This window comes from Empidonax traillii, unplaced genomic scaffold (assembly GCF_003031625.1).
Source record: "Empidonax traillii isolate 1590-97213 ecotype Southwest subspecies unplaced genomic scaffold, ASM303162v1 scaffold168:size1726349, whole genome shotgun sequence".
NCBI lineage: Eukaryota > Metazoa > Chordata > Aves > Passeriformes > Tyrannidae > Empidonax > Empidonax traillii.
The window spans coordinates 840,293-863,534 of NW_020955361.1; the positions used below are offsets into that span (position 1 = coordinate 840,293).

Sequence of the window (23,242 nt, forward strand, 5' to 3'; positions counted from 1 at the left end):
TCTGCAAGGACTTCCTTCACCACCCCCTAATACTCTTTAACATCACGAGAACCTTCCTTAGGTAGCCAAAAGAAACACCCGCATGCCATCTTGATTGGGACAATAAAGATAATTTGTTTCCATACGGGAACTGTCCTTTGCCATCATTCAAGTACTGATCAAAGTAAACCCATGTGAGAAAGGCTACCACGGGCTGGTGTGGTAAAAAGACCCAGATGAGGTAAGCAATCTATCTCCCCTGCTGATGTTCCCAGAATGGAAAAGTCTAAATATCAGACATTTGAATGAACAAGCAATTGCTCATCCTCTTTTTTTGCTGATGTTAATGAACTTTGACCATCTGGAGTTAAAAATTTGACTGAGTGAAATGAGATTCTCCCTACTGACCTCAGTCTTTTCCTCTTTGAAGAAGTAATGATAAAAATGGGATTGTTTTCAAATGGGATCCCATTTCAAAGCCTGATTTGTATATGCAACAAGCCATTTCATATTACTTTCCTTGACATTACAAAGGCAATTTGTTCCCAGACAGTGCAGAATAATTAGTTCACTCTTCAACAAAAGAAGGTTTTCTCTATATTGTGCCTGTTACCGACACTGAGTTTCCACAGAAAGCAGCCTGAACTCCACACACATATCAGACTATTAATGCCACGGCCAGAATCCAGAACAGTTTCAACACCCTGTAAGTTTCTGCTGCCGCTTCCTCTCTGACAAACTAAACACTGCCACCTACCGACAGCCAAAACCTGAACTTTAAAGGTTGGTTTTTTATTCCCCACTCCCAGACACATTGCCCAAGAGGCACGATAATACCTGTAAGGAAAGTATAACAACCCAGATAAACCATAAATCGATGCCTGAATTTCTCAAGTATTATTGTTGCTTTTTTTGTTCCAATGTTGTAGCTACTTTAATTTCAGCTACTAAATTTTAGTAGTTTTAGTCTAAGTCTGATCTTGCAATCAGACTGTCAAGCACATATTTTTACAATCAAAGCCCCCACCACACATAACAGAGACACCCATGTGAACTTGTTACAAGCTTTATAACAGCACTGTAAGTTATATATTTGATAGTCCAGGGTTGATTGAATGCTGTGGTCCAAAGAACATCTGCTCCTCCAAGATTTTTCCATACCTATGGCTTGACAAACAAGAAAAAAACCCTGTGATCATTCTCACATCACCCAGCCCCACCAGCGCCAAGACATAAGTAAAGCATTATTTTAATTATTCTTTTATACAATTACATTGTCCAACAAGAGACACCTATACAGTCACAACAATCTGTCACAGAGTATGAACGAGGGTTCTGTTTCGCAGCTCCTGCACGTATTCTTTTGCCTGGTCGAAGCCAGTCCTTGGTGGCTCTGGAGGGGGAGGAGGACCTTCCATCAGCTTCACAAAGTAGTGGCACCTGTTGATTTTCATGAAGGCAAACATGCCCTTGGCGTGGTAACGAACGTGCTTCGTGTAGCGGCCTCTGCCCGTCAGGGACTCGGCTGGAGGAAATGGGAGGGGAGAGAGAGAAAGACCGTTCAGTTGAGAATGAGCTGCCACAGGAACTCCTGTCCTGCCAGTGTGTCTTTCGTGGCTGCTCCTGGAAAGTTAATTCCACTCAGGATTCTCTCCCCCATCTTTCTTCTGGTACATTCAAATCAGTGCTGCGGAGGGACCCGTGAGCTGAATTAACACTCCCCAAGAGCACAAAAAAGGTGAATTTAGGAAACACACAAGATAAACATGCAGGAAAGGGCAAATCCAAAGGAAGCTAGACTGAGCACTTACTAGATTATACAGCTCTTCTGAAGGTGATATTAATATCACTGCTTTTCAGTAGTTTGCCTCATGAATTCCTGTAGAAGTCTTACAGACTTCATTTTCTCCCTTTACTGCACATATCATGGGTATTTTCATTATCTACACACCCAGTCCTGCAGTAGCAGCTGAACCTCCTTATGGCAGAGGCCTGGAATGCTCCAAAGAATTCTAATTCTGCTCTACAGTCTAGGTGACTTTAAGCTTATAAGGTCTGTTTAGTAAAATTTATGCCACATTAGACAAAATGGGAAGTATTTTCTTTGGACCTAAAAACACCTAGGAATAAACATTTCTCCAACATTTTTCTGGGTTTAAAGGTACTGCAGTTATTCCAAGCTAAACATCTACAGAAAAATCTTTTTATTAAGAAGTTTTCTGTCAATATTCATTTATATTTGTACAGTTTCTGACAGTAGTTTAATTCTGATCCTGCAAATCTGGCTGTACCAGCCACAGAGCCTCTCCAGCATCTCCGTTCACTGGCAACATGAAAAAGTAGTAACAGTTTGTTTTCACATTCATGTCAAGTATCTTCCTCTTCAGGACCTTCTGTTCACATAGGGAGCAGAAATTCCCCTCTCAGATGAATGCATCTTAAAAATGATGCATCTGTCAGATGCCAGAACACCACCAGTCAGGCACCAACTCCCATGACGTTTTTGAGCTGAAGGCTCAAAAACCACCACTAACTTCAGCTGTGCTGCAAGCACGTGCCTTTCGTGTTTTGGTAAAGATAAGTTCAGCAGAAACTCTCTTCTATTCATTTCTGCTGATTTGAAGCCAGAAAAACTTATTAAGAATAAAACTTTTTCACAGGGCAGCATAGGGTAGGATGACAATTTTCCTGCACTCAATTAAAAAAAATGTACCTATATGTAAATTCGATTTGAATTCCACGTTGTGCTTTCTTACGGCCAAGTCCTGTGCTTCCAACAGAACCTGTAACAAAAGGAAAAGAAATGGAAATACCTGAGGAGGAATTCAAGCAATGCTGTTTCTTATCTCTAGATAACATGGAAGAAATTGGAAGTTTAAGTCAGTTATAGAAAAAGTATTTTATGGAGATAAAAATTGTTAAAAGACAAGCATCTTTTACATAAGGATGTTCCTTGCATACAGACTGAAAAAGCCTCAGGAGACTTTTATTATACTTTTGGGGAGGAAGGAGAGTGGAAAAGATGGTTCCAACCAGCATTTGTCAGCCTTCCATCTTCCAACCTTTGTTTAATTAGACATCAGACTAGAAACAAATTCCAAGTTGGGCAAAATAAACTTGGGCCATTCAACATTTTCAGCTCATATAGGACACATCTTCGCCCTTATTATGCCAGAAACCAATGCTTCAGCCAAGGAAATGAGTCATTTGAGAATCCTAACAACTACAGTGTATTAAAAGCCTTTGTGCCTTTACAGGCCTTTCCTTGGTAACATCCTTCATCTCTTACAGTTTTAAGAACCAAAGCACACAGATGTAACAGCCATTAGAGACCAGGATTCTGCATCATTTACCATGAACTTAACACCAAGCACTGTTAAGAGAGGGCACCTAAGTGTAATTTATCATCATGACAAATTAAAACAGCCAGCACAAGTGACCCGAACATATTTATAAGTCACAACATGGCATGACTGCAACAAAAATATGTTGTTTGAAGGTGTTCCCGACAGCCTTACTCAAAACATAAGACCCCACAGAAACATCTCCAAACTTCTGGTGACAGGTATTGATCTTAAAGTTTTCTTGAAACTAGAAGTGTTAAAGAATACTACTACATACCTCTTTGATCACCTTTGCTCCCTTTTTGTCACTAAATTCCAACTGAGCAAGAGCCTGATCAATGGACATTCCTTTTATCTGCAATCAGAGCGTTAAAATTAACTCCTGCAATTATAACTATTTCCTTTCTTTTATTCAGAAGACATTACTTGACTTACGTTGCCATTATGAAAACCAAAAATACTTTACTTTCCTTAATTACCACTTCAGTATCTTACACACAGAAATTCTGAGCTAAATACTGAATAAATCTTGATAAAACAGTCAATTATTTTTTTCCTTTAAGAGAAAAACCCAGCCCATTACTAACTTTCAAAATTCCCATTGCCATCTACTGCTAGGCAGAAATCAACATGGAAATTCTCCCACAGTGCATGATCTCTGCATGATCCTGGGTACACCTGAGAGAGCACACTGGGATAAAACAGCTAAACCAAACCACAAACAGCTGCTCCCTGGCCAGATCAAGGCTCATCCCAAGGACTCAGGTGTTGAAGGGGCTGATTAGACTGTGGCTAAATGAGGTTGTTAGAGCAAATACAGCAATCAGATTTTGCATTCTAACAAACACAGTACAAAGTACTCTCTGCTTACCAGTTTTGCCAGATACCACATCTTATTTCTGCTGTATTTTATGTCCCTCCGACAGTGATATATTACCTGGGTAAAAAAAAAAAAAAAAAAAAAAAAAAAAAAAAAAAAAAAAAAAAAAAANAGATTTGAAACTTTGATATTTGAAAGTATTAACAAAAAAGTCGCACGCAGGAAAGTTTAATGCAATTCTATGGCAATTAGTTCATAAACAGAAGTCCCTGAAAAGGATAATCAGAAGATTTTTCACCATCTTCTTCTCTCATCCTTCCCACCTTTAGAAGCATAGACTGATATGCCCATTCAGTCTTAAAAATATTATTCTCCTGTTGAGTCAACTTACTGGGAGAACAACTAAACAATATTACCAGAATGAACTTAATTAGCACTTCAGAAGTGAAGAGGGTTTCAAGTTTGATTGGCATGAAGAGCTGCCTCCTTTATAAACAGGTAAAAACAGATTTAATAAGCGAGTCAGTTGACAGCTGCATTTTCACCCACATTGCATCAGTCAGCACAGGACACACCAGGGACTTCTACATCCTGTGGCTTAATGGTCACAGGGGCAATCAGTAAATGCTCATGGCCCACAAAAGTACATGCCCCAAAAAATCTCTTTTCTTTTGAGATGCAAACACTTTAGTTTGCTGAGCAGTGTGTCTAACAGAGGCCACAACACATCAGTTCCCAAGGGAGAAAAATTACAGAAATGGAATTCAAAAATATCAGTTCTTGACAGCGAGTAAACACTGAAGAGTTAAGCTCAAATCCTCCCCAAGTTGAGCTGTAGAAAAAGCAGCACTAATCAGTCCCTCCTGTGATCAAACACACAACATTCTCTTCTTCTGCAACTTCAGAGCCTTGTTTCTGTTTACATTTACCTGCAACTTCCCAGTTACAAAATTAATATACTGAAATAACGAACAAATAAGCTACAAAACCAGTGCCTTGTAGAGTCACCCAGAGCCAGTGACAATCTGCTCAGAAAGTGCTAACCACACATGGGTGAGGGCATTCCCCGGTGCATCCTTACAGCTGGTCTGCGGGGTTCTCCAGGCAGCTGTGGAGGGTAAACAACCATGTTCTTTTTCTCCCACTTCCCAGACTTCTGCAGAGATGTGCTTGTATGGATGCAGGACAGAGGGAAAAGGCTCCAGGATGGCAGCCACCTGCAAGACAAGACCACAGCCTCAGCTGCTGAACACAACAGCTCTTTTTTCCCTGCCCAGTTTAGCTGGAAAATTGTGAACTTGCCTGTGCTGATAGTGAGAGCCGACACATCTTCCTACTCACAAAATCAAACCCTTAAAGTTTATGATAGTTTATGTTGGAAGGGCTTTTTAATTCAACAAGAAACCCCAGGCTTCCTAAAGCAAACCATGAACCATCAGTGGCATTGATACAGCACAGGACTCCACATTTAGTGTCCCTTAATCACCCCACAAAGGCACAGTCACCTGTTTAGCTCTTTTCCAAGACCCACCAATCCCTATTTAACCTCTACCAACAACATTTTAAGCCATAAAAATTTCCAGTTTTTCAAGGGGCTGAGTATCTCAAAGCATTAGAAGTTTATGAACAATGTGAAATCTGAAAGGAGAGGTGTTCTGAACTACTTCCAGAATACAATCAAATCAATATAAGACAAGCTGACAATGAAAAAAAATCAATCTTCAGTCAGTCTTGTCACCTCAGAGTCTGAAAAACCAAGCTGCATTTTGCCCCCTTGCTGCCCAAACAAAGCAGCACTGGGCAGCCACTCCCAACTCCAAGGAACAGATGAGTTCAAGACCAAACGTTGAGTTTTACTGAGCCTTAAACAGCTTCACGTGGGTGGCCAAACTGTGCAAAGCGTCTTAAAAATGACTGGCAAGCAAAACATGCTGATCAGTTTCAAGACGACTTTGTACACCTCTAAGTTTTGGTTTATTTGATTTATACCTGAAAATGTCACCCAACAAGGCAACAATTCATCATCATCAGGCAGAATATCATGGATTATAACAGGAAAATCTTGGACAAGCACATGAATGTCGTTTTGCTGTTTAACAACTTGATCAGGAATGAACTAAGCATTCCCTTCCCGGCCTCAGAGAGCACATTAATACATCTGACAATTTAAGGAACCTCACATTCCCTCTATCTTACGGCAATCCAGCCTCACGTGAAGAGCAAAACTCTATCCTAACTTCAGGAAAAGGAAGAGGACACAAACACATTGCAGGCAAGAGAAAACCCTGACAAACAACAAACAAAGCACATTATGTGGGGTAAGGGAGGGGAATATCTGCTCGTGTCCCACGGCCCGGGGATGGAAGGGGGGCAGCAGAGCTACACTCACCTCTCGGGCAGCGCCCAACTGAGCAGACCCCGCGCCCAGGAACCACCTGAAAAGGAGGAGCAAAGAGCGAGGAATAAACACAACCGTGGAACCACAGAATGGCCTGGGTTGGGAGAGACCTTGAAGATCATCTTATTCCAAGCAGAGATACCTCCCACTATCCCAGGTCGCTCCAAGTCCCGCTCAACTTGGCCTTGGACACTTCGAGGGATGGGGCAGCCACAGCTTCTCCGGGCAACTCGTGCCAGGGCCTCCCCACCCTCACAGGGAAGGCTTTTTTCTAAAATCCTATCTAAACCTACTCTCCGTCAGTGTGAAGCCATTCCCCCTCGTCCTGTCACTGTAAACAGTCCCACCCCGTCTTCCCTGCCCGCTCCTTCAGTAAGGCCACAACCAGACCGCCCCGAAGCTTCCCTTCTCCAGGCTGAACAACCCAACTCCCTCAACCTTTCCTCACGGCAGACGCCCCGCCCCTCTGACCACCTCGGTGCCCTCCCGTGAGGTGAGATCCCCCCCCGGCATCGCCGCGTCCCTCCCTTCATCGCCTCACCCGCGCCCAGCGCCCCGCGCGCCGCCATCTTCCCGGCCGCGCTTTGCGGCAGCGCGCAGGGCGGGGGCACATGGAGAGGCGCGGGGGTTGCGACAGCTTTGCGACGGCGCGCTGGGCGGCAGCGCCCGGGGCACGTGGGGGGAGCGGGGGGCGATGGCGGCGGGAGCGGGGACGGGGATGGGGATGGGGACAGGGATGGGGGTGAGGGCTCTGCCCGCCTCCCCCAACTGGTACAGCAGCCGCTGCAGCGACGCCAGCAGCGACGGTCGCCTCTTCGGCTTCGCAGCGCGGCACCGCGTCTGCCTGCTGGATATCGGAGCCGCCGCTCCCGCGTTCTACGGTACCGTCACAGCCCCCCCCCCCGGGCCCCCGCGTTGTGCGGGGAGGGAGCGGGATCCGCCGGGTAGGGTGGGTTTGGGGATGTAGGGATCCGGGCTTTGAATCGCGATCTGTCGCTGTCGCTGCAGGGGAGCTCATCGGGCACACGGACAGGATCTCCGGGTTCGCCTTCTGCCACTGCCCCGGGCAGAGCGGGCTCTGCGCCAGCAGCTCCGACGACGGGAGCATCAAGATCTGGGACGCGGCGTCGCTGTCGCCGGTGCTGGAGTACAGCCGGCACCAGGTGGGAGCGGGGCACAGAGGGACCCGCGGGGGGCTGCGGGGGTTTAGGGCTCGCACTCAAAGCGGGGTGAGGCTGCCTCTCCCAAAGGTGAATTTCAAACCCTCCGGCCAGGTTTTAGTTCTGCCCCGCAGCCTCGTTGCATCACCTCAATGATGGTTGCCATCAAAGCCGCGGTAAACCGATGCGCTCACGGTCTGGGCTCGCTGCCACTTAACCCATCCCGCTTAAAATGATTTCAGCACGTTACTGCTCCCCACGGGGCAGACTAAAGGTGCGTTTGAACCTTCTCTGTGACCCGGGACACCAGATCAGCATCTACATCCATTTAAAGCCTGACAGACCAGGGACACATTGGAACAAACTGAACTGGTGTTGGGGAGTGCTCACGGATTATTTACTCCCCTTTAGTCTGTGTTAGGTGGTGGTGGAACAGCTCTGAACATGTTCAATCCTCTTTCCGCAGAACCCAATCTCAGCACTGCACTGGTCACCTCTTGTGAAGGATCTCATCGTGTCTGGTGATGAAAAAGGTGTCATTGTTTGCTACTGGCACAACAGAAGTGACAGCCAGCAGTTCTTCCCAGAGCCTCGCACAGTTTTCTGCCTTACTTGTTCCCCTCATCATGAAAACCTGGTGGCCATTGGGTAAATATTCATTGTGGTTTGTTTTCCACTATTCTCCTGCAAGAACCTTACTGGGAATTTTTTTGCTACACGGCTGTAAGGTTAATTTTAAGAGGTTTTGGTGGCTGTTCTTCTAGTGTACATCAAGTTAGAAGTAACATTTTAGATGTGGTAAACCTGCAGGACGCAGAAATCCATGACAGTGTAATGGTCCAAGTTCAATCTGTATTTTTCAGGTTTCTTAAAACTGTTATTTTTAATTATTGAAAGCTGCTTTAGTAATGAATTGTTGTCAGTCTTGAAGTCAAGTGTAGTGGTTGCCCAGCTGCAGATACCCCAGAGCCATAGTGGAGCTCCCATTCCCATTAGCTTGCCAGTCCCATTGCTGCTAGGATTTGGCTTCTCTGTCTGTAATATGATAGTGATCCTGAAAAGAGCTTGGAAATTATGCAGATATTATCCCACAGGCATCCAAGAATCTCTTCATTAATTTAGATCTCTTCTTTCAGCTACAAGGATGGCATGGTGGTTGTCATTGATATCAGCAGGAAAAGAGAAGTCCTGCACAGGCTGAGGGGCCACGAGGATGAAATACATTGTCTGGCCTGGTGCCCTGTGCCTGGTGAAGAAAGGTTGGCTGCCTGGCAAGATGAGCTCCAGGGTATGTAGAATTGATTAATAGTTTGTGAAGTGATTTTTATTTCATGTAAATGTCTGTTTCTAGGGAATTGAGTTCCTTATAGGAGGTTAGTAAGCAGCTAAGCAGAGGCGACTGATAAGTTCAGTACACCGTGTTCTGATACAAATCAGTCTATTTTTCAGCTAATATTTTTTTATAAAGCTTTGAATTTCAAAGTGTAATAACCTGACTTCACTGGTGTTCAGCAGTTCCTTCAGAGGAAGGCAAAGTTCCAAATGGGGAGCTGACCCAGGACACAACCACAAAGAAAGGCTGTTACCTGGCTTCGGGAAGCAAAGATCAGACCATACGAATATGGAGCTGTACCAGAGGCAGGAGTAAGTTGTGTTAATAATGTGAGATAAACAGTGACAGTGTGGTGGAAGAGCTGCTAATTTGCTAGTTTAAAGCATTTAAAAGCACATTTAAAGTGCACTTAAAGCTGCAGATTCTCAGGGCTACTGTTTCTATCAGGGAATTCTGGTGTGCATGGTGTGGATGATCCCTCTTGGTTCCACAGGTGTGCTGACTCTGAAGTTGCCCCCCACCAAAAGGAGAGGCGGAGCCGTCGATCCCGCTGTCAAGGAGCGCATTTGGCTCACTGTTCACTGGCCTCCTGGTCATGCCACTGATATTGTGTCCAGTGGTTTTGGGTGAGTAGGGACCTCAGCAGCCTGGGGACCATCAGCAGCTGCAGATTCATTTGTTGAAGCTTAAGGAAGTGCTGGGTAGAAAAGACACTCACTCCCTTCCTCCCTCTTTCCCAGTATAACAGGAGAGACGATAGGCCAAGAGTTAAAGTGAAAGTTCAGGCTTCTAGGAAACTGTTTGTCCCATATTTTCTCCCCTAATCTAACTGAATGTTGGCTGCTAATGGTACAAGTTGTGTTTTTGCCCATCTGATGGGGAAAAGGGACCTGTCAGTTTTCAGGGGGGTGTCTGTGTGTAGCTGTGTACAGGCAGGTGCAGTGAGTGTGTGTCGAGCTGTGTTACTCTTGTACTTGCAGAATGTGCACAGGCAATGGAGGCTGTGAGTGGCCTGTGTTGTTCTTTTGAAGTGAAAAATGAAATAAATTTAAATTTTGCAGAGGAGAACTGCTTCTTTGGAACTTGGCCCAACTTGGGAAACGCAAGTGGACTCTTCTGGGATCTTCAGAAGGACACAACCATTCCCGAATTGTGTTCAACCTCAGCTCTGTGAAGCAACAGGACAAAGAGCTTCTTTTTTCCATTTCAATGGACAGAGATGTAAGAACCATTTAAAAATTAATGTAAGAATGCCTGTAGTGTACAGTTTGACTGAGTGAGGCTAAGCCTTTTAGGGCCACAGTATTTCTCTTTAAGTGGGTTTATTGCAGCATTTTATAACATCATTGCTGAACATTTGCTCTGAGCACAGGTTGTGTATTTTTTTGATAGCTTATAAGCTCAAGCTCTTACTGTGGTGAATTTTTATGGCATTCTAGACTTGAATGGTAGGCATTTAATAAAGAGTATTTACCACTTCTTTTTCCTATTTCACTTTTAAAAGGTCTGGTTTTCCTTCTTAAAATAATTTAATTCTACAAACTAAAGCATCTGGGGTTTTTTTTTTCCCTTTAATCTTTGGCCTTTTACAGGCAACAGAGTGCCTTCTATTTTGAAATTGGAAGAGGACCATAGTATTAAAATATATTCATTGTGTCCATTTCATTACAGTCTTCCAACTATTGGCAGCCCTGCCAGTGACATGTAATCCTCTGGGTGCAGATCATGCAGATCAGCCCTTGATTTTGACCTTTTAATTCTTCATCTCACAACATGCTTTGTTTTTTCCTTGTCGGATCAGTCACTCTATATTGAACTGTTCCTTGCTCCTTAAATATTCTTTAGGTGAAATGCTGGGACCTGTCAACTCTGGATTGCAGCTGGACCATGCCCTCACTTGGAGGCTTTGTCTATAGTCTTGCCTTCTCCCCTGTGGACACAGGCTGCCTTGCCATCGGGGTTGGAGACAGCATGATCCGGGTGTGGAATACTTTGTCCATGAACAATGTTTACGATGTTAAAACCTTCTGGCAAAGCATTAAGTCCAAGGTCACAGCAGTAAGTGTGCTTTGGATTCCTTTTTTTTCCCCTTCTTATCTCTTCTCCTCTTTTCACTCCATTTTTTTACAAGTATGGTTTTTTTCTCTTTCACTCTGAAGAAGGTTTTTCCCAACAAAAAGTAGACAAAGCCAAGTAGTTCGTTTTGTACCCGATTCTTTCAGTATACAAGATATTTTAGGGTCTGCCAACAAATTTTTAGACCTGTTTACAACCCTAGGTACCCTCACTACATCTAGTGAAAATCAACTGAGGATCAGCTGGCTGTTACATTACTTTTTTCTTTTATCCTCCTTCATGATCCTTCCTTGTTTCATTCATGGTTGCCCTTGTTCTGCTTGGAAGTCTGACACATAAAAAAAACAACGCAGATGTCTTCAGTTTAGGTTTAACCAGGAGCTGGCCAGAAGCTACAGTCTGGTAAAATAGCTGGCAGAACTAAAACCACATTTTCCATTTTTGTTTTGCAGTGTAGGTGTCAGATCGCATTTTAATTATTTGTAGTCCATTTTATTCTATCCCACCATACCTGGTAGGGGGAGAGCCTTCGGTACTCAGAGCAGAGTGATCAAATCCAGTGGCTGTAGTTGGGAGGGTGGGTGTAAGGCGTAGTCCTTGCTCAGCAGTTTCAGCATCTTCCTTTTATTTATTATTGAATTGTCTTAGCTTATGTTGTTATGTGTTTCTCTGTATTTTTCTTGCAGTTATCCTGGCATCCAACTAAGGAGGGCTCCTTGGCTTTTGGAACAGATGATGGAAAAGTTGGCATATTTGACACCTTCTCCAGCAGGTAAAAAAGTAGCTTTCAAATTCATTGGTGTCAGATCCTGCTGGTGTGTTACCACATGTGGGTGGTGGGGTTTTTCCTGAAGGATATCTTTGCTGTTGGACAAGAGTAGGACTGAGTTAAAACTACTCAACCAGTTTGATTTTCGGTGCGTTTTTTCATCTCCATTATGTTTGATAGCTTCTAATGTCAACTTGCCTTCAGGTAAACTTAAAGTTGCATGACCAGAGATTACCTGTGGGAGGATATCAGCTAGGGAAGGCTTTAGTCAGGAAGACAATTTCAGGACAGTTTGTAGTAGTGTCCTAGAGCAGATGTTGAAGAAAGCTTGGTTGTGCTGTGGCTTCAGTATGTTAAAGCACTTGGTGACTGCACATATGTTGCTTTGATTTTATCTTTTTTTAATTTCTGTTTGCTGAAACCTGACTGACCCTTCTTCCTTTTCTTCCTGCCCAGTGCTAAGAACAAGCCACCTCAGATCTCCAGTACTTACCACAAGAAGACTGTGTATGCATTAGCCTGGGGGCCTCCAACTCCTCCTCTGACTTCTGGTGAGTCTTCTAACACCTTGTGACAAAGTAGAACATCCATGCCGAGCTCAGAGATGCCATGAAGCTGGGATGCCCTCCCTTCTTAGGAGAAGGAGAGCTCCATTTGCTTGGTAGCAATCCTTTGTAGCAGCTAAGAATGCATTCTGCTTGAGGGACTGTTAATAATTTTTGCAAAACTCTTCTAGTTTTTGAATTCTGGTATCCTCAGGAAATAGGTAGGAGGATTGTGCCCACACCTCTGGGCTTCTTTTCAGGGTGTTACAGCCCAGTAACTGCACAGGCTTCTTGCAGTGTCAGCATCAGATCAAATACATGTTCCTGAGCTCCAGAAGTGAGTTTCTGCCACTTGAACTGAACTGCTCCAATAGCTCTTCTTACACAACTTGAATTTTTTTTTTTAGAATCAAACTTTAAAGGGCGTTTTAATGCTTGCAGTGATTGTGCTGTGAGAGATCTCTTGGTAGAAATGAGAGGTCCTTTCAGAGGATTGTGTTGTGAGAATTTCCTGCTGCTGGACCACAGGCAATTGAAGCATGCATAGAGCCTTTGGAAATAATGCTTTGATTTATAGTGGGAGTGATTACTTCTGTGAAGATTGATGAAGAACAAAGTATATTTAGCTTGCTTTCTTTGTTGGATAGGGGAAGAAAGTGAACAGCCCTCTGTAACTTTATACAGTTGTGCTGGAGAAGGTATTGTTTTTCAACACAATCCCTGGAATCTTAATGGAGAAGCAAATGACATCAACAAAGTCATCCGAGACACTAATTCAATCAAAGTGAGTATGAATTTGAGGGGGTTTTATGAATTCACAGTAACCATGTCAGAGTTTCTGTGGTTTTATAGAAGTAAGCTTTTGACTTTGCCTTCCTGATGTATCTGTAACAAAGAGTTTGAAGCCCTCCGTCTCCACAGGTAAACTTCAGAGACACTCACTGACTCAAACTCTTTTAAACAGTTCATATAGTTGTCTCTGAAAGGGGTGGTTTTATTTTTTCCCAGAAAAGGGGTTAGATCTTCAGTTTTTGGCCATAGTTGTGTCCTCTTTCTACAGCACAAACTGCCTGCACGGACAGAGATCAGCTGGAAGCCAGATGGCAAACTCCTGGCTCTTGGCAATGAAGATGGGTACGTTTCATTTGTATGTTAAGTGTGATGTCTGTGCTGATCTTCACTAGAGTCACTGGTGAGGCAGAAGTACTTCTTGTTGCCCTGCTTTGTCTGTTGTTCTTTCCCTGCTGATGTATTTGAGTTAGGATAATATAGCATTCCTTGTTACTTGTTTTAGCTGCTCTTGTCATGGAGGATCCTCTTTATCACATTCAATTGTTTTTCAAGGATCCACTCATGGTTGAAATGCGCTTTTGCTGATGTATCAGACGAGGGTTTGGGTTGAATCCAGAAAGCACAAACTCAGTTATTCTAATTTATGTTCTGTAATTCTGCTCATGCAAGATAACCATTTTCACCGAGTACTGGAATTCTTACACTGTTGTTCTTATATTTCAGCTCAATTGAAATATTTCAGGCCCCAAACTTGAAGTTGCTCTGCACTATCCAGCAGCATCACAAGCTGATAAATGCCATTCGTTGGCACCACGAGCACGGGAACCAGCCAGACCTGAGTTACTTGATAGCTTCGGGCTCAATCAATGCCACTATTTATGTCCATAATCTGAAGAGCGTTGTAGGTAACAGTTTGCAGATTGTATTTCAAGTCTTGGCACCTTTTTTTTTGGTTTAGTTCTGGTTTGTCGTGCTGGCCATACTTGATCCTGTTCTTTTCTTGTTTTTCTTTCAGAGAGCACTTCAGAAAGTCCTTTGACAATAACAGAGCCTTTTCGAACTCTGGCTGGGCACACAGCTAAAATCACGAGTCTTTCTTGGAGCCCCCACCATGAGGGAAGATTGGTATCTGCTTGCTATGATGGCACTGCACAGGTACTGTCCACAGCCACTCAGAAGTGTTGCTAAACAGCAAAGCTTTTTTGTGAGGTAAACTACAGATTTTCTGAGTAACTGGATTTCTTTCTCGTTGAAGGTATGGGATGTTATGAAGGAAGAGCCGCTTTGCAACTACCGAGGGCACCAGGGCCGCCTGCTGAGTGTCCAGTGGTCACCAGTGGATTCAGATTGTGTTTATACAGGAGCAGATGATTTTTCTGTCCACAAATGGCACATCTCAAAGCAGGAGCACACACGGCCCCCTCAGGGTAAGTAGGTTCAAACAAAACATCCTGAACATCCTTTCCTGAAGGTGATATTGGAGCTGGGAAACAGAGGGCTGCCATGTTGAAGTGGTGTAAGTTCTTACCCTGAATTCCAAATCTGCCTGCTTCCTCTTCAGGAATAAACCATGTCCAGGTTTAAATGCAGTTGTATCCTTATTTGGAAACTAAACGTTGATCTTCAGAGACAGGCAGCTAAAACACTTACATTGCAATCTTTTATAGGCAAGAAGAGTATAGAATTAGAGAAAAAAAGAAGTATGCAACCAAAAGTCAAAGCCAAGAAGAAGAAAAAGCCTATAGGACAGAGTCCAGGCAAACAGGATGTAAATGATGCCATGAATGGAGATGAAAGTGTGAAGGAAACGTTGCTGGAGGAAAATGGAGTGTTGGACCATGAAGGAGAAAAAGAAGCTCAGGAGGCAGAGTTGCCTGATAAAGTCTCTACAACTGGTAATAATTAAATCATCTTAGTTCAGTGGTTCCCAGACTGTTCAACCCTCAGAGCATCACCAAGTTTAATTTTCATGCAGATTTTCTCATTATTTGGTTTTATTGAAATTGCCCACTTGAAGGAAATTCGCTTCTGGAATGCCTTTCATAATTTTCTAAACTAGTTTGGGACTAATTGTCTTTAAATAAGAAGATTCTGGCCTCATGAACAGAGTTACTGTGTTTGGCTTGAAACAATGTGATTTTTTTGATCAGCCTTGCCTTCTGGGGATAAACCTTACAATACTGGTGGACGTTCATTAGTGTTTGTTGAGATCTTATTTAGTGTTCTGACAGTTCTCTAATGTTCTCTTGCTATTTCTTTTCCCTAAAAAGCTATTAAGTTCTATGGCAAAGCAAAGCTTGATATATGTCAGACTTAATGTAACAGGTTGTGAATTTTTCTGTTGTGGCCTTTTCCATTCATTGTTTTTCCTTTCTTTAATAACGTAACTCCACAGTGTCCAAAGATACATCTTCATCTGCGTCTGATTATTCTTCATTCAACTTGCCAAAGCCTTTTGTGACCCAGCAAGCTGCTCCCGTGAAAAAGGATCCATCTAAAGAGAAACCAAGTGAGTATGTTTTAGGGGCTTTTAACAATCCTGTAGGGTTTCTTGTTCTAGGCTTGTGTTTGGCTGCAGCTTCCCCTGCTGATGTGACACCAAAAGAGTGCCAGAGAAATAAGAGTGTGCTTGTTTATTTTAATTGCCCTGTTTGTCAGGTCAGTTCAGTAGTTGTTTAATGGGGGCTTAGATATTGCCTTTTAGTTGCTAGTTTTATGCCAGGCAAGATGGGCAGAAAATACACAAAGTGATCAGTATTTAAAAGTCAGGATTGTCTCAGTAAAGGTTTTTGTGGCTCTTGAGCATCTGCTTTTTGATTTCCAGTGTGAGGAAGAGGGTGCTTTGGAATATGTTGAGGAGTTCTGCTGCAACTGCAGCAGTGACTAAAATGTGTCTGATTTTTCAGCTCCTGATGCCTCTCTGAAGAAGAGGAAGCCTCGTTCTATTCTGCCCTTCAGCACATTCATGGATCACAGATCAAAGGATGAATTGCATCAGGACTGCTTGAGGCTGGCTACATGTCTGAAAACTAAAGGTATCAGTACAGAACTAAAATTCTTAGAGGGTGGATGTTCTCAAGTTCTCAGAATCCTGTGTGTCCAGGGACTTGGCTGACAGCTGGGCACTAGTTTTTTTTAAATCCTCCCCATTATCACTGTGCGACTAATTGTGGTCTCTTATCTCACTTCTCCTGCAGTGTTTCTGTGCTCTGTAGGCACTCAGCCAGGTTTTGAGTAGGATCCTGTGTTGTGGAGACAGGGTAGAATTGTCTGTGTATGTGCAAAGTGCTTTTCACCTTCAGAAGTCTAATGTGAGCAGAGGAAAATGAGCCACGAGGGAGATGTTTGTGTACTCACAGTATTGTTCCTTAGGGCATGCAAAGGAATGTGCTGTGTTTTATTGGGAATAAATGTTCTGTGCAAATACCATCCTTCTAATCAAAACTGAGTGTTGATCTGCACATTGTTAAATCTGCTGTGCAGTAAAGGAAGTAAAAGACATAAGTATTTGCCAACAGTTGGGTGTAACTGAGTGGTGCAGTGGCACGTTCCAGTTCCCAGTGTTGTACCAAATCTTAAATCTGCTTCTTAAATCTTCTTCTTATCTGGTTTAGATAATAATGAAGATGTGTCCCCTGACCTTAAGGATTGCATCCACTTGGGGCTGTTCACAGACAGGGATTCTCTGCACAAGATGATTGATGTGGAAGGTAAGTGGAATAATGAATCCATTTTGCAACTGTTACGTTCAAGGAGAAAACAAATTGGGAAAAATGCTTGAGTTTTCTCTACTGTGGATGACAGTCTAGGATTAAGAATGCAGTCCTGTGTGAAAAGAAGAAAATACATATTTTTCCCAGATAGTTTTTACTCCTTTCAGATGCAAACCTGCAGTATCTTCGGATTGATTGATCTCACTTTTGCCAAGATACTTTACTGTGACAAATAATGCCATTGCACTCCTGCTGATAGGAGGTGTGTTTGCTTCCAACAGGAAAACATCACTTGGAGAATGGGCATCCAGAGCTCTTCCAGCAGCTCATGTTGTGGAAAGGAGACATGAAGGGTGTCCTCCAGGCAGCTGCTGAGAGGGGGGAGCTGACAGACCAGCTCGTGGCAATGTCACCCATGGGTACGTTTGCTCATCCATCAGCAGGTGAAATTGGCTGCCAAGCCCTCATGCTGGTCCTTCTGGGATAGGAACTCAGGAGTTGGTTCTTTCTAATAAGTAGCAGTCTTCACAGCTTGCTGTTGGTTTAAATATGCTTTTAAGTTATTTTACTGGTAGTGAACTACTACAGTCATGTTCAAGCCCTAGTTTCGCCCTGTTTTGTTGCCTCATGGAGTTGTATTAGGATGGTTAAGAAATAAGAAACTTATCTGGGGCAGAGAATAGGTGCATGTTGAAGAACCAGTGATGATGTCATCCCACATGAGTTTTTCCAGTTTTAACCTTTGCCTCCAATGACATTGCCTTCTCTTTTGCAGTTGGATATCAGGCCTGGGTTTGGACAGTAGAGGCCTTTGCAAAGCAGCTGTGTTTCCAGGAGCAGTATGTGAAGGCTGCCTCCCATCTCCTCTCCATCCATAAAGTGTATGAGGCCATCGAGCTCCTGAAAGTGAACAATTTTTACAGGTTGCTGTGTATTTATGTTTAGCATTTTATCTTGTTTTCTAGTGGGGTAGATTTGACATTTTGTTTCACTTCTTTTACACAGTCAATTGACTTTTCTGTCCTGTTTCCCTTATGTGCCTTAGGGAAGCAATTGTGATTGCCAAGGCCAGGCTGCGTCCAGAAGATCCAATTGTGAGGGATCTCTACACCAGCTGGGCAGCTCTGTTAGAAAAGGATGGTCACTATTCCATGGCTGCCAAATGGTGAGTGTTACTGGGAAAAAGACAGAATTGATTCCATGCCTGAAACAAAGAAAGTCCTTGGTTTTGTAGCAGTTTAAATGTGTTAACTGCTCTGGTCATCGTTTGTCTAGGGTGCTTTCTGAGCCTGTCTCGCTAGATTCCCTCTAACGTAGATGGGAAAAGAAGCCACTGTGTTGCAATGCAATTTACAAACTGTATTTTAGTACTAATTAACTTGATTTGCTTTTATCTCTTTCAGTTATTTGGGGGCATCTTCACCCTATGATGCAGTAAAAGTGTTGTCAAAAAAGGGGGATGTGACATCCCTTAAAATTGCTGCTGAGCTTGCACTGATAACTGGAGAGGAGGAGTTGTCAGCAACTTTGTCTTTGAGATGTGCACAAGACCTGCTGTTATCCAGGAACTGGGTGGGAGCTCAGGAAGTCCTTCAGCAACATAAAACTTTATTTGTGAGTCTGGTCATTTCCTTTCTGGTTTCTTTAGTGTTTTGTCTCTCCAGATTATCTTAACTTGGCACCACTTCCCATATGTTAGTAGTCCACAAGTAGTCTTTTGAGCTGGTTTTGCTTGAAAATATTTTTCTAGGAGTATACTGCAATGACCCTAGGGAAAAACACGTGCCCTTGCAGAAGGCCCATGGTGGGGAGGTGTGTAGACTCTCTATGCTTGTTATATGAGGGGTTGTTGAAAAAAGGGGGATTCTTTTTTTAAGTGTGAGAAAAGATTTAAAGGAACAAATGAGCCCAGCTGTAAGTCCAGCTGCTGGAGGCTTAAACCTGAAATCCGTTTTCGAGTGGGCTGGGAAGCAGGTGGCTACCTTGGCTTTTTCTGAGGTTTCCTTCTGATTTCCCATCAGTCTCTGTCAGCATTGTTGTTTGGTAGCTGCTGTTGTCAGTCTGTCACGATATTCATTGTACCTGCTGTGATCAGCAAGGAATTGTTTCTCTTGTAGAGCTCAGTGCTTTTTTTTTTTTTTTTCCTTTTTGCAGGGGCAAAGACTTGTTTTCTGCCTGAACGAGCTGCTCTGCAAGTGCCTCAGTGAAAGAAATCCCTGTGGCCAAAAGAGCTCCGTTCCCCCCTGTTACCACAGCTGGGAGCTGAACAGAGAGGCCTCGTTCTTTGACATGGTGATAGAAGTGTGGCAGAATGTGCTGGGCATGGACACCACTGAACGAGCCACTTGTGCATGGGAGCAGCTGCGCCAGGTTGAGCATCCTCCTTCTACCAGCAACACACCCCCAAAGCAGGTAAATGGATTTTGATCTGCACACACACAGAGTAAAACCAGCCATTGCCAGGGGGCTGATGTGACTGAGGTCACCGAGATGTGCTGGCTGGGAGTGACTGAAATAGCTGAATAGTCTCAGCACTTGTTCAGGGGTTTGTATTGAACTTAGGGGAGGCAGGGCTGCTTGTTGTTCAGATATCCTGGGGTTTACAAGGTCTGTCCGTAGACTGGTGCTCCTGCAGCTCTTCTCTCTGACCACACCTGTTGGTGTACTCCCACTTCTCATCTGCTTAGTAGGATACATGCAAGCACAGCTGCTGATTTTACAGCTGTAAGGGGTATAGAAGTGCTGTATCTCCTGCATGAAGGAGACTGTAAATGGCATTGTCATTAAAATTGCTTGTGGTTGAGTCATGTGCTTCTGGGCTCTTCCACAGTGGCCAGAAGCTCATGCTTTGCTGTAAAAAACATTATTTGTGCTCTCTGGTGCTTCCTGTAGGTGCTTTTCCATATCTCCCATGACCTGGCCCTTGCAGCACTGAGTTTTCAGTCTGGTACGTGGGACGAGGCAGTGAAAAGTATTCTTGGGGCTGTGACCCGCAGTTTTGATGCTGGTAATTTCACTCTGATGCAGGAGATTTGCAGTATCATCCTTCCTGAGGGTAAGTCTCTCCTCGTGTCTCTTCTCCTGGCAAATACAGGGCTCTTCCCTGTAAGCACAGCTGTGTGTCCATTAATGTTCCTAGGCACAGTAATGTTTGGGAGGAGCAAAACATACCCATATCTATGGAAACTTGTAGAATTTTGCTAGTGCAAGGGCCACTGGGTGATCAAAAATCCTGCCTGTGGAAGGAAGCTCAGCTGTGTCAGCTGATGTGAGTGATGTAGGGAAGAGAGTGAATTCTGTTCTGTTCTGTTAGGGAGATGGGGGACATTAGAAAGCTGTGTTCATCTCACAGTACAGATCACTCCAATCTGCCCTTACCTTCATTCTCTTTAAAGTATGCAGTGTGTTTATTTTGTGGCTCTTGATTTTGTGACTGTTTTGTTGTGCAGCTTGGTATCAAAGAAGTTTGCTGTAGCTGATGAGAACAGTCCCATGTTAGAACAGAGTATTGTGTTTGCAAAGATTCCAAAGATGTCTTTGCTTTCATACTTCCTGTACTGCTCTGCCAGCATCTGAATAAATCCCTGATTTGGGTTTCCAGGGTTTCCTGGTTCGTTTACCAGATCTGCTCTTTGTCTTAGGAAAGCTCTGTGAATTATTTGTAATCCTGTTTTCATTATTAGGCTGTGATGACCTGAGACACAAACTAGACAGCACAAATTCCCAGAGCATGGATGCCTGCAGAAGTCTGGAGGGCTTTGTGGCTTACAGACTGCTCTATGACCTGTGGTGGAACACACCCAAAGACCCTCCTGGCTTGCAAAAGGCTGTGTTGGATCCTGAGCTGTGTCCCAGCGAACAGACAGCTCTGGAGAAGAGTTGCCTTTCAGGTGACTCCTCCCCTGGGGAAACGGATCAAACTCCCGCTGGGATGGATGAAAACCTCTGCAGTACAACTGAAGGGCAGAAGTGTGAGACGCAAAGTGACTCGGGAACTAACTTGGTAGACGGACAATCAAAACTGAAGGGTTGCAAAGTGCTCCTTTCAGAAGAGATGGCTGTGTTACAGAACACCCAGAGAGATATAGCAGAGGTCCAGGAGACTTTGGCAGAAATGATCCGCCAGCATCAGAGGCAGAGGAACAATCTCCAGGAAAACACAAATGGAAACACCCAGGAAAGCAACCTAGAGCAGAGTTCAGAGACTGAGTTAGACAAACCATGCTCTGACAGCAAGCAGATGAATGGGTAAGATTCAGCACATGAATCACTGGCTTGAAAAGTGTTGCTTTTTTTCTGTTTATGCAGCAAATGCCTCTAATCTCCAGCTCACACACCAAGGGACACCTCAACACACTGCTCAGAAATCTTGCATTTTCGTGGGGCTGAACCACCACGTTCATAAATTTAGTCAGCTGAACAGCCTCGTGATACACGAGGTGTGTTGTTAACAGTGAAAAAATAGGGCATCTTGAAAAGGGGAGGATAATGAAAAGGACAGGCACGGTCTAAGAGGTCTGTTTCTTTGTTGAACAGTTGTTTGGGACTTTGGCAAGAAAGAGCTAGAACATTTTCCACTTATCTCCTATGCTCTGTGTACAGGAGAGGGGCTATGCAGTAACTTAAGCAGAACAGTTACTGATGGCACCTGTTTTTTTTCTTGACAGCAAAGATGAAATAAAGCAGCCACTTACACTCCCTGAGCTCACAAAGCAGCTTGTCAATGCGAAGCAGAAACTAGCGGAATTCCCAGATAATTTAAAGGTAAGTGTTCAGAAGAGCCATTGTGGTTCTGAAAGGGCAGCCTTCTTACAGAATCACTTCCCTAAAGGGACTGTGATCCTGTGGAATTTTGAGACACAGCTGACACGTGGCATCAGGGTTCCAGTTTTCCCAGTGCAGTTGGAAAGTGTAGCCAAGGCTCCTGCATGAGAGAACTCAAATGGGATATCCTGTATGGATCTATCCCATGCATTTTAGAAGTAATTCCTTGCTACTTGCGTATGAAAAAAAAATTGATAAACAGTAAAATCAGAAATTTAAGCTATAAAATGGCCTTTATAGATTAGGAATGGTAGAAACTACTCATCACATTTGAAAACATGTAACCATGGTGATTATGCAAGAGGGGGTAAACAGGGTTAAACATGGAGACAATGCATCTGACTCCTGACTATCTCTGTTTCAAGGGTACTATAGAGCAGTGTTTTTAGAGAGCTGCCTGCCTGAATATGTTGTTGAGCAGTTATTGACAGTCACCTCATGCTCCTTTTTTTGCAGGTCTTGCCATTCCCTGATGTGCTGGAATGCTGCCTTGTGCTCCTTCACCTTGGATCCCAGTGCCCTCCAGAGCTACAGGAACAGGCTCTGGATCTCCTTAGGAAACACAGCAGTTCTAATATTTACAAAAAGGCTGTCAGGAGGTTCCTGACATGACATTTTGAGACCAAACTGTCTCCCCTCTTGAGCTGCCTACAGTTACTTAACACCAAGGTTTGTTCTTTCTTCAAGTGAAGGCTTGTTTTGATGGCTGTGGCTGTTACTGAAACAAAGTCAGGTTTATATACAGACCCACTTGTGCTCATCTACTAATACTATTTAAGGACACTGTTAGAAAATTGAAAAGCAGGAGGGTGTGGGCTTGAACTGTTATACAGGATTTTTGTATTTTTTTTTATTTGTTGGACACTATGCTAATGAAAGCTCTTGCTATTTACACGTAAGATAAATGGTTTTGAGCAGCTGTACAGTCTCAGCAGAGGAGAGTAGCTGCCCTCAGGAAAATCAGTGGTTTCTGTAACCAAACTGACCCTTAAGCCAGTACTGTTCCTCAAAGCATTGTGAGTTTATTTTCCCTCCTTTAAATAAAGTCTTCTACCACCATGAATTGGTATTTAATTTGATGCATAGAAAGAAGTATCAAGCAAGGGCAAATGCATTAAAAATCAGTCTGGGGTGGGTTGTTTTTTCTGTTGCTGTAGTTAAATGTGTGCTATGGCTTAGCACTATGTGGTGAAGCCACCTCTACAAGGTAAAAGGGAGGCAAGATCTTTTATATTTCCAAGCATGACTAGCAAGAGAGAAGGGATTTCCCCAGGTCAGGAAAAGTCCCTGCTTTTGGCAAGATCCACGGCTGAACAAACTGCTTTTTGCCACAGTGGTGGTGAATTTGAGGTACAGTCAAGCTCTCTAGAATGGTGCTATTCTAGAAGTGCCAAAACCAATCGTGGATTCTGCAGTCTTGAACATGTAATATTTTGACCAGTTTTACACCTTACCTAAAGGCTTTGTCTGGTCAGAAAAAGTAACTCTT

General features: G+C 43.6%; 2 protein-coding genes across 2 annotated transcripts; one reads left to right on the plus strand and one right to left on the minus strand.

Moving 5' to 3' along the window:
* Window positions 1-399: 399 nt before the first annotated feature.
* On the minus strand, window positions 400-6,694 carry MRPL22 (mitochondrial ribosomal protein L22). The gene is made up of 6 exons (XM_027885612.1): window positions 6,533-6,694; window positions 5,225-5,360; window positions 4,195-4,260; window positions 3,601-3,678; window positions 2,693-2,762; window positions 400-1,504 (listed from the first exon to the last, which is right to left on the minus strand). Exons 1-6 carry the CDS (start codon window positions 6,661-6,663, stop codon window positions 1,293-1,295), a joined length of 693 nt encoding a protein of 230 aa, XP_027741413.1. The 5' UTR covers window positions 6,664-6,694; the 3' UTR covers window positions 400-1,292.
* A 559-nt stretch (window positions 6,695-7,253) lies between these two features.
* GEMIN5 (gem nuclear organelle associated protein 5) lies at window positions 7,254-22,816 on the plus strand. Its single transcript, XM_027885608.1, has 28 exons — window positions 7,254-7,422; window positions 7,550-7,704; window positions 8,168-8,349; window positions 8,838-8,989; window positions 9,217-9,345; window positions 9,528-9,660; window positions 10,096-10,255; window positions 10,880-11,092; window positions 11,797-11,882; window positions 12,336-12,430; window positions 13,072-13,208; window positions 13,485-13,558; window positions 13,940-14,121; window positions 14,232-14,371; window positions 14,472-14,643; window positions 14,884-15,111; window positions 15,612-15,725; window positions 16,123-16,251; window positions 16,831-16,926; window positions 17,211-17,348; window positions 17,705-17,852; window positions 17,975-18,094; window positions 18,333-18,543; window positions 19,084-19,341; window positions 19,822-19,984; window positions 20,613-21,177; window positions 21,597-21,693; window positions 22,210-22,816. Exons 1-28 carry the CDS (start codon window positions 7,260-7,262, stop codon window positions 22,363-22,365), a joined length of 4,596 nt encoding a protein of 1,531 aa, XP_027741409.1. The 5' UTR covers window positions 7,254-7,259; the 3' UTR covers window positions 22,366-22,816.
* Window positions 22,817-23,242: the final 426 nt, after the last annotated feature.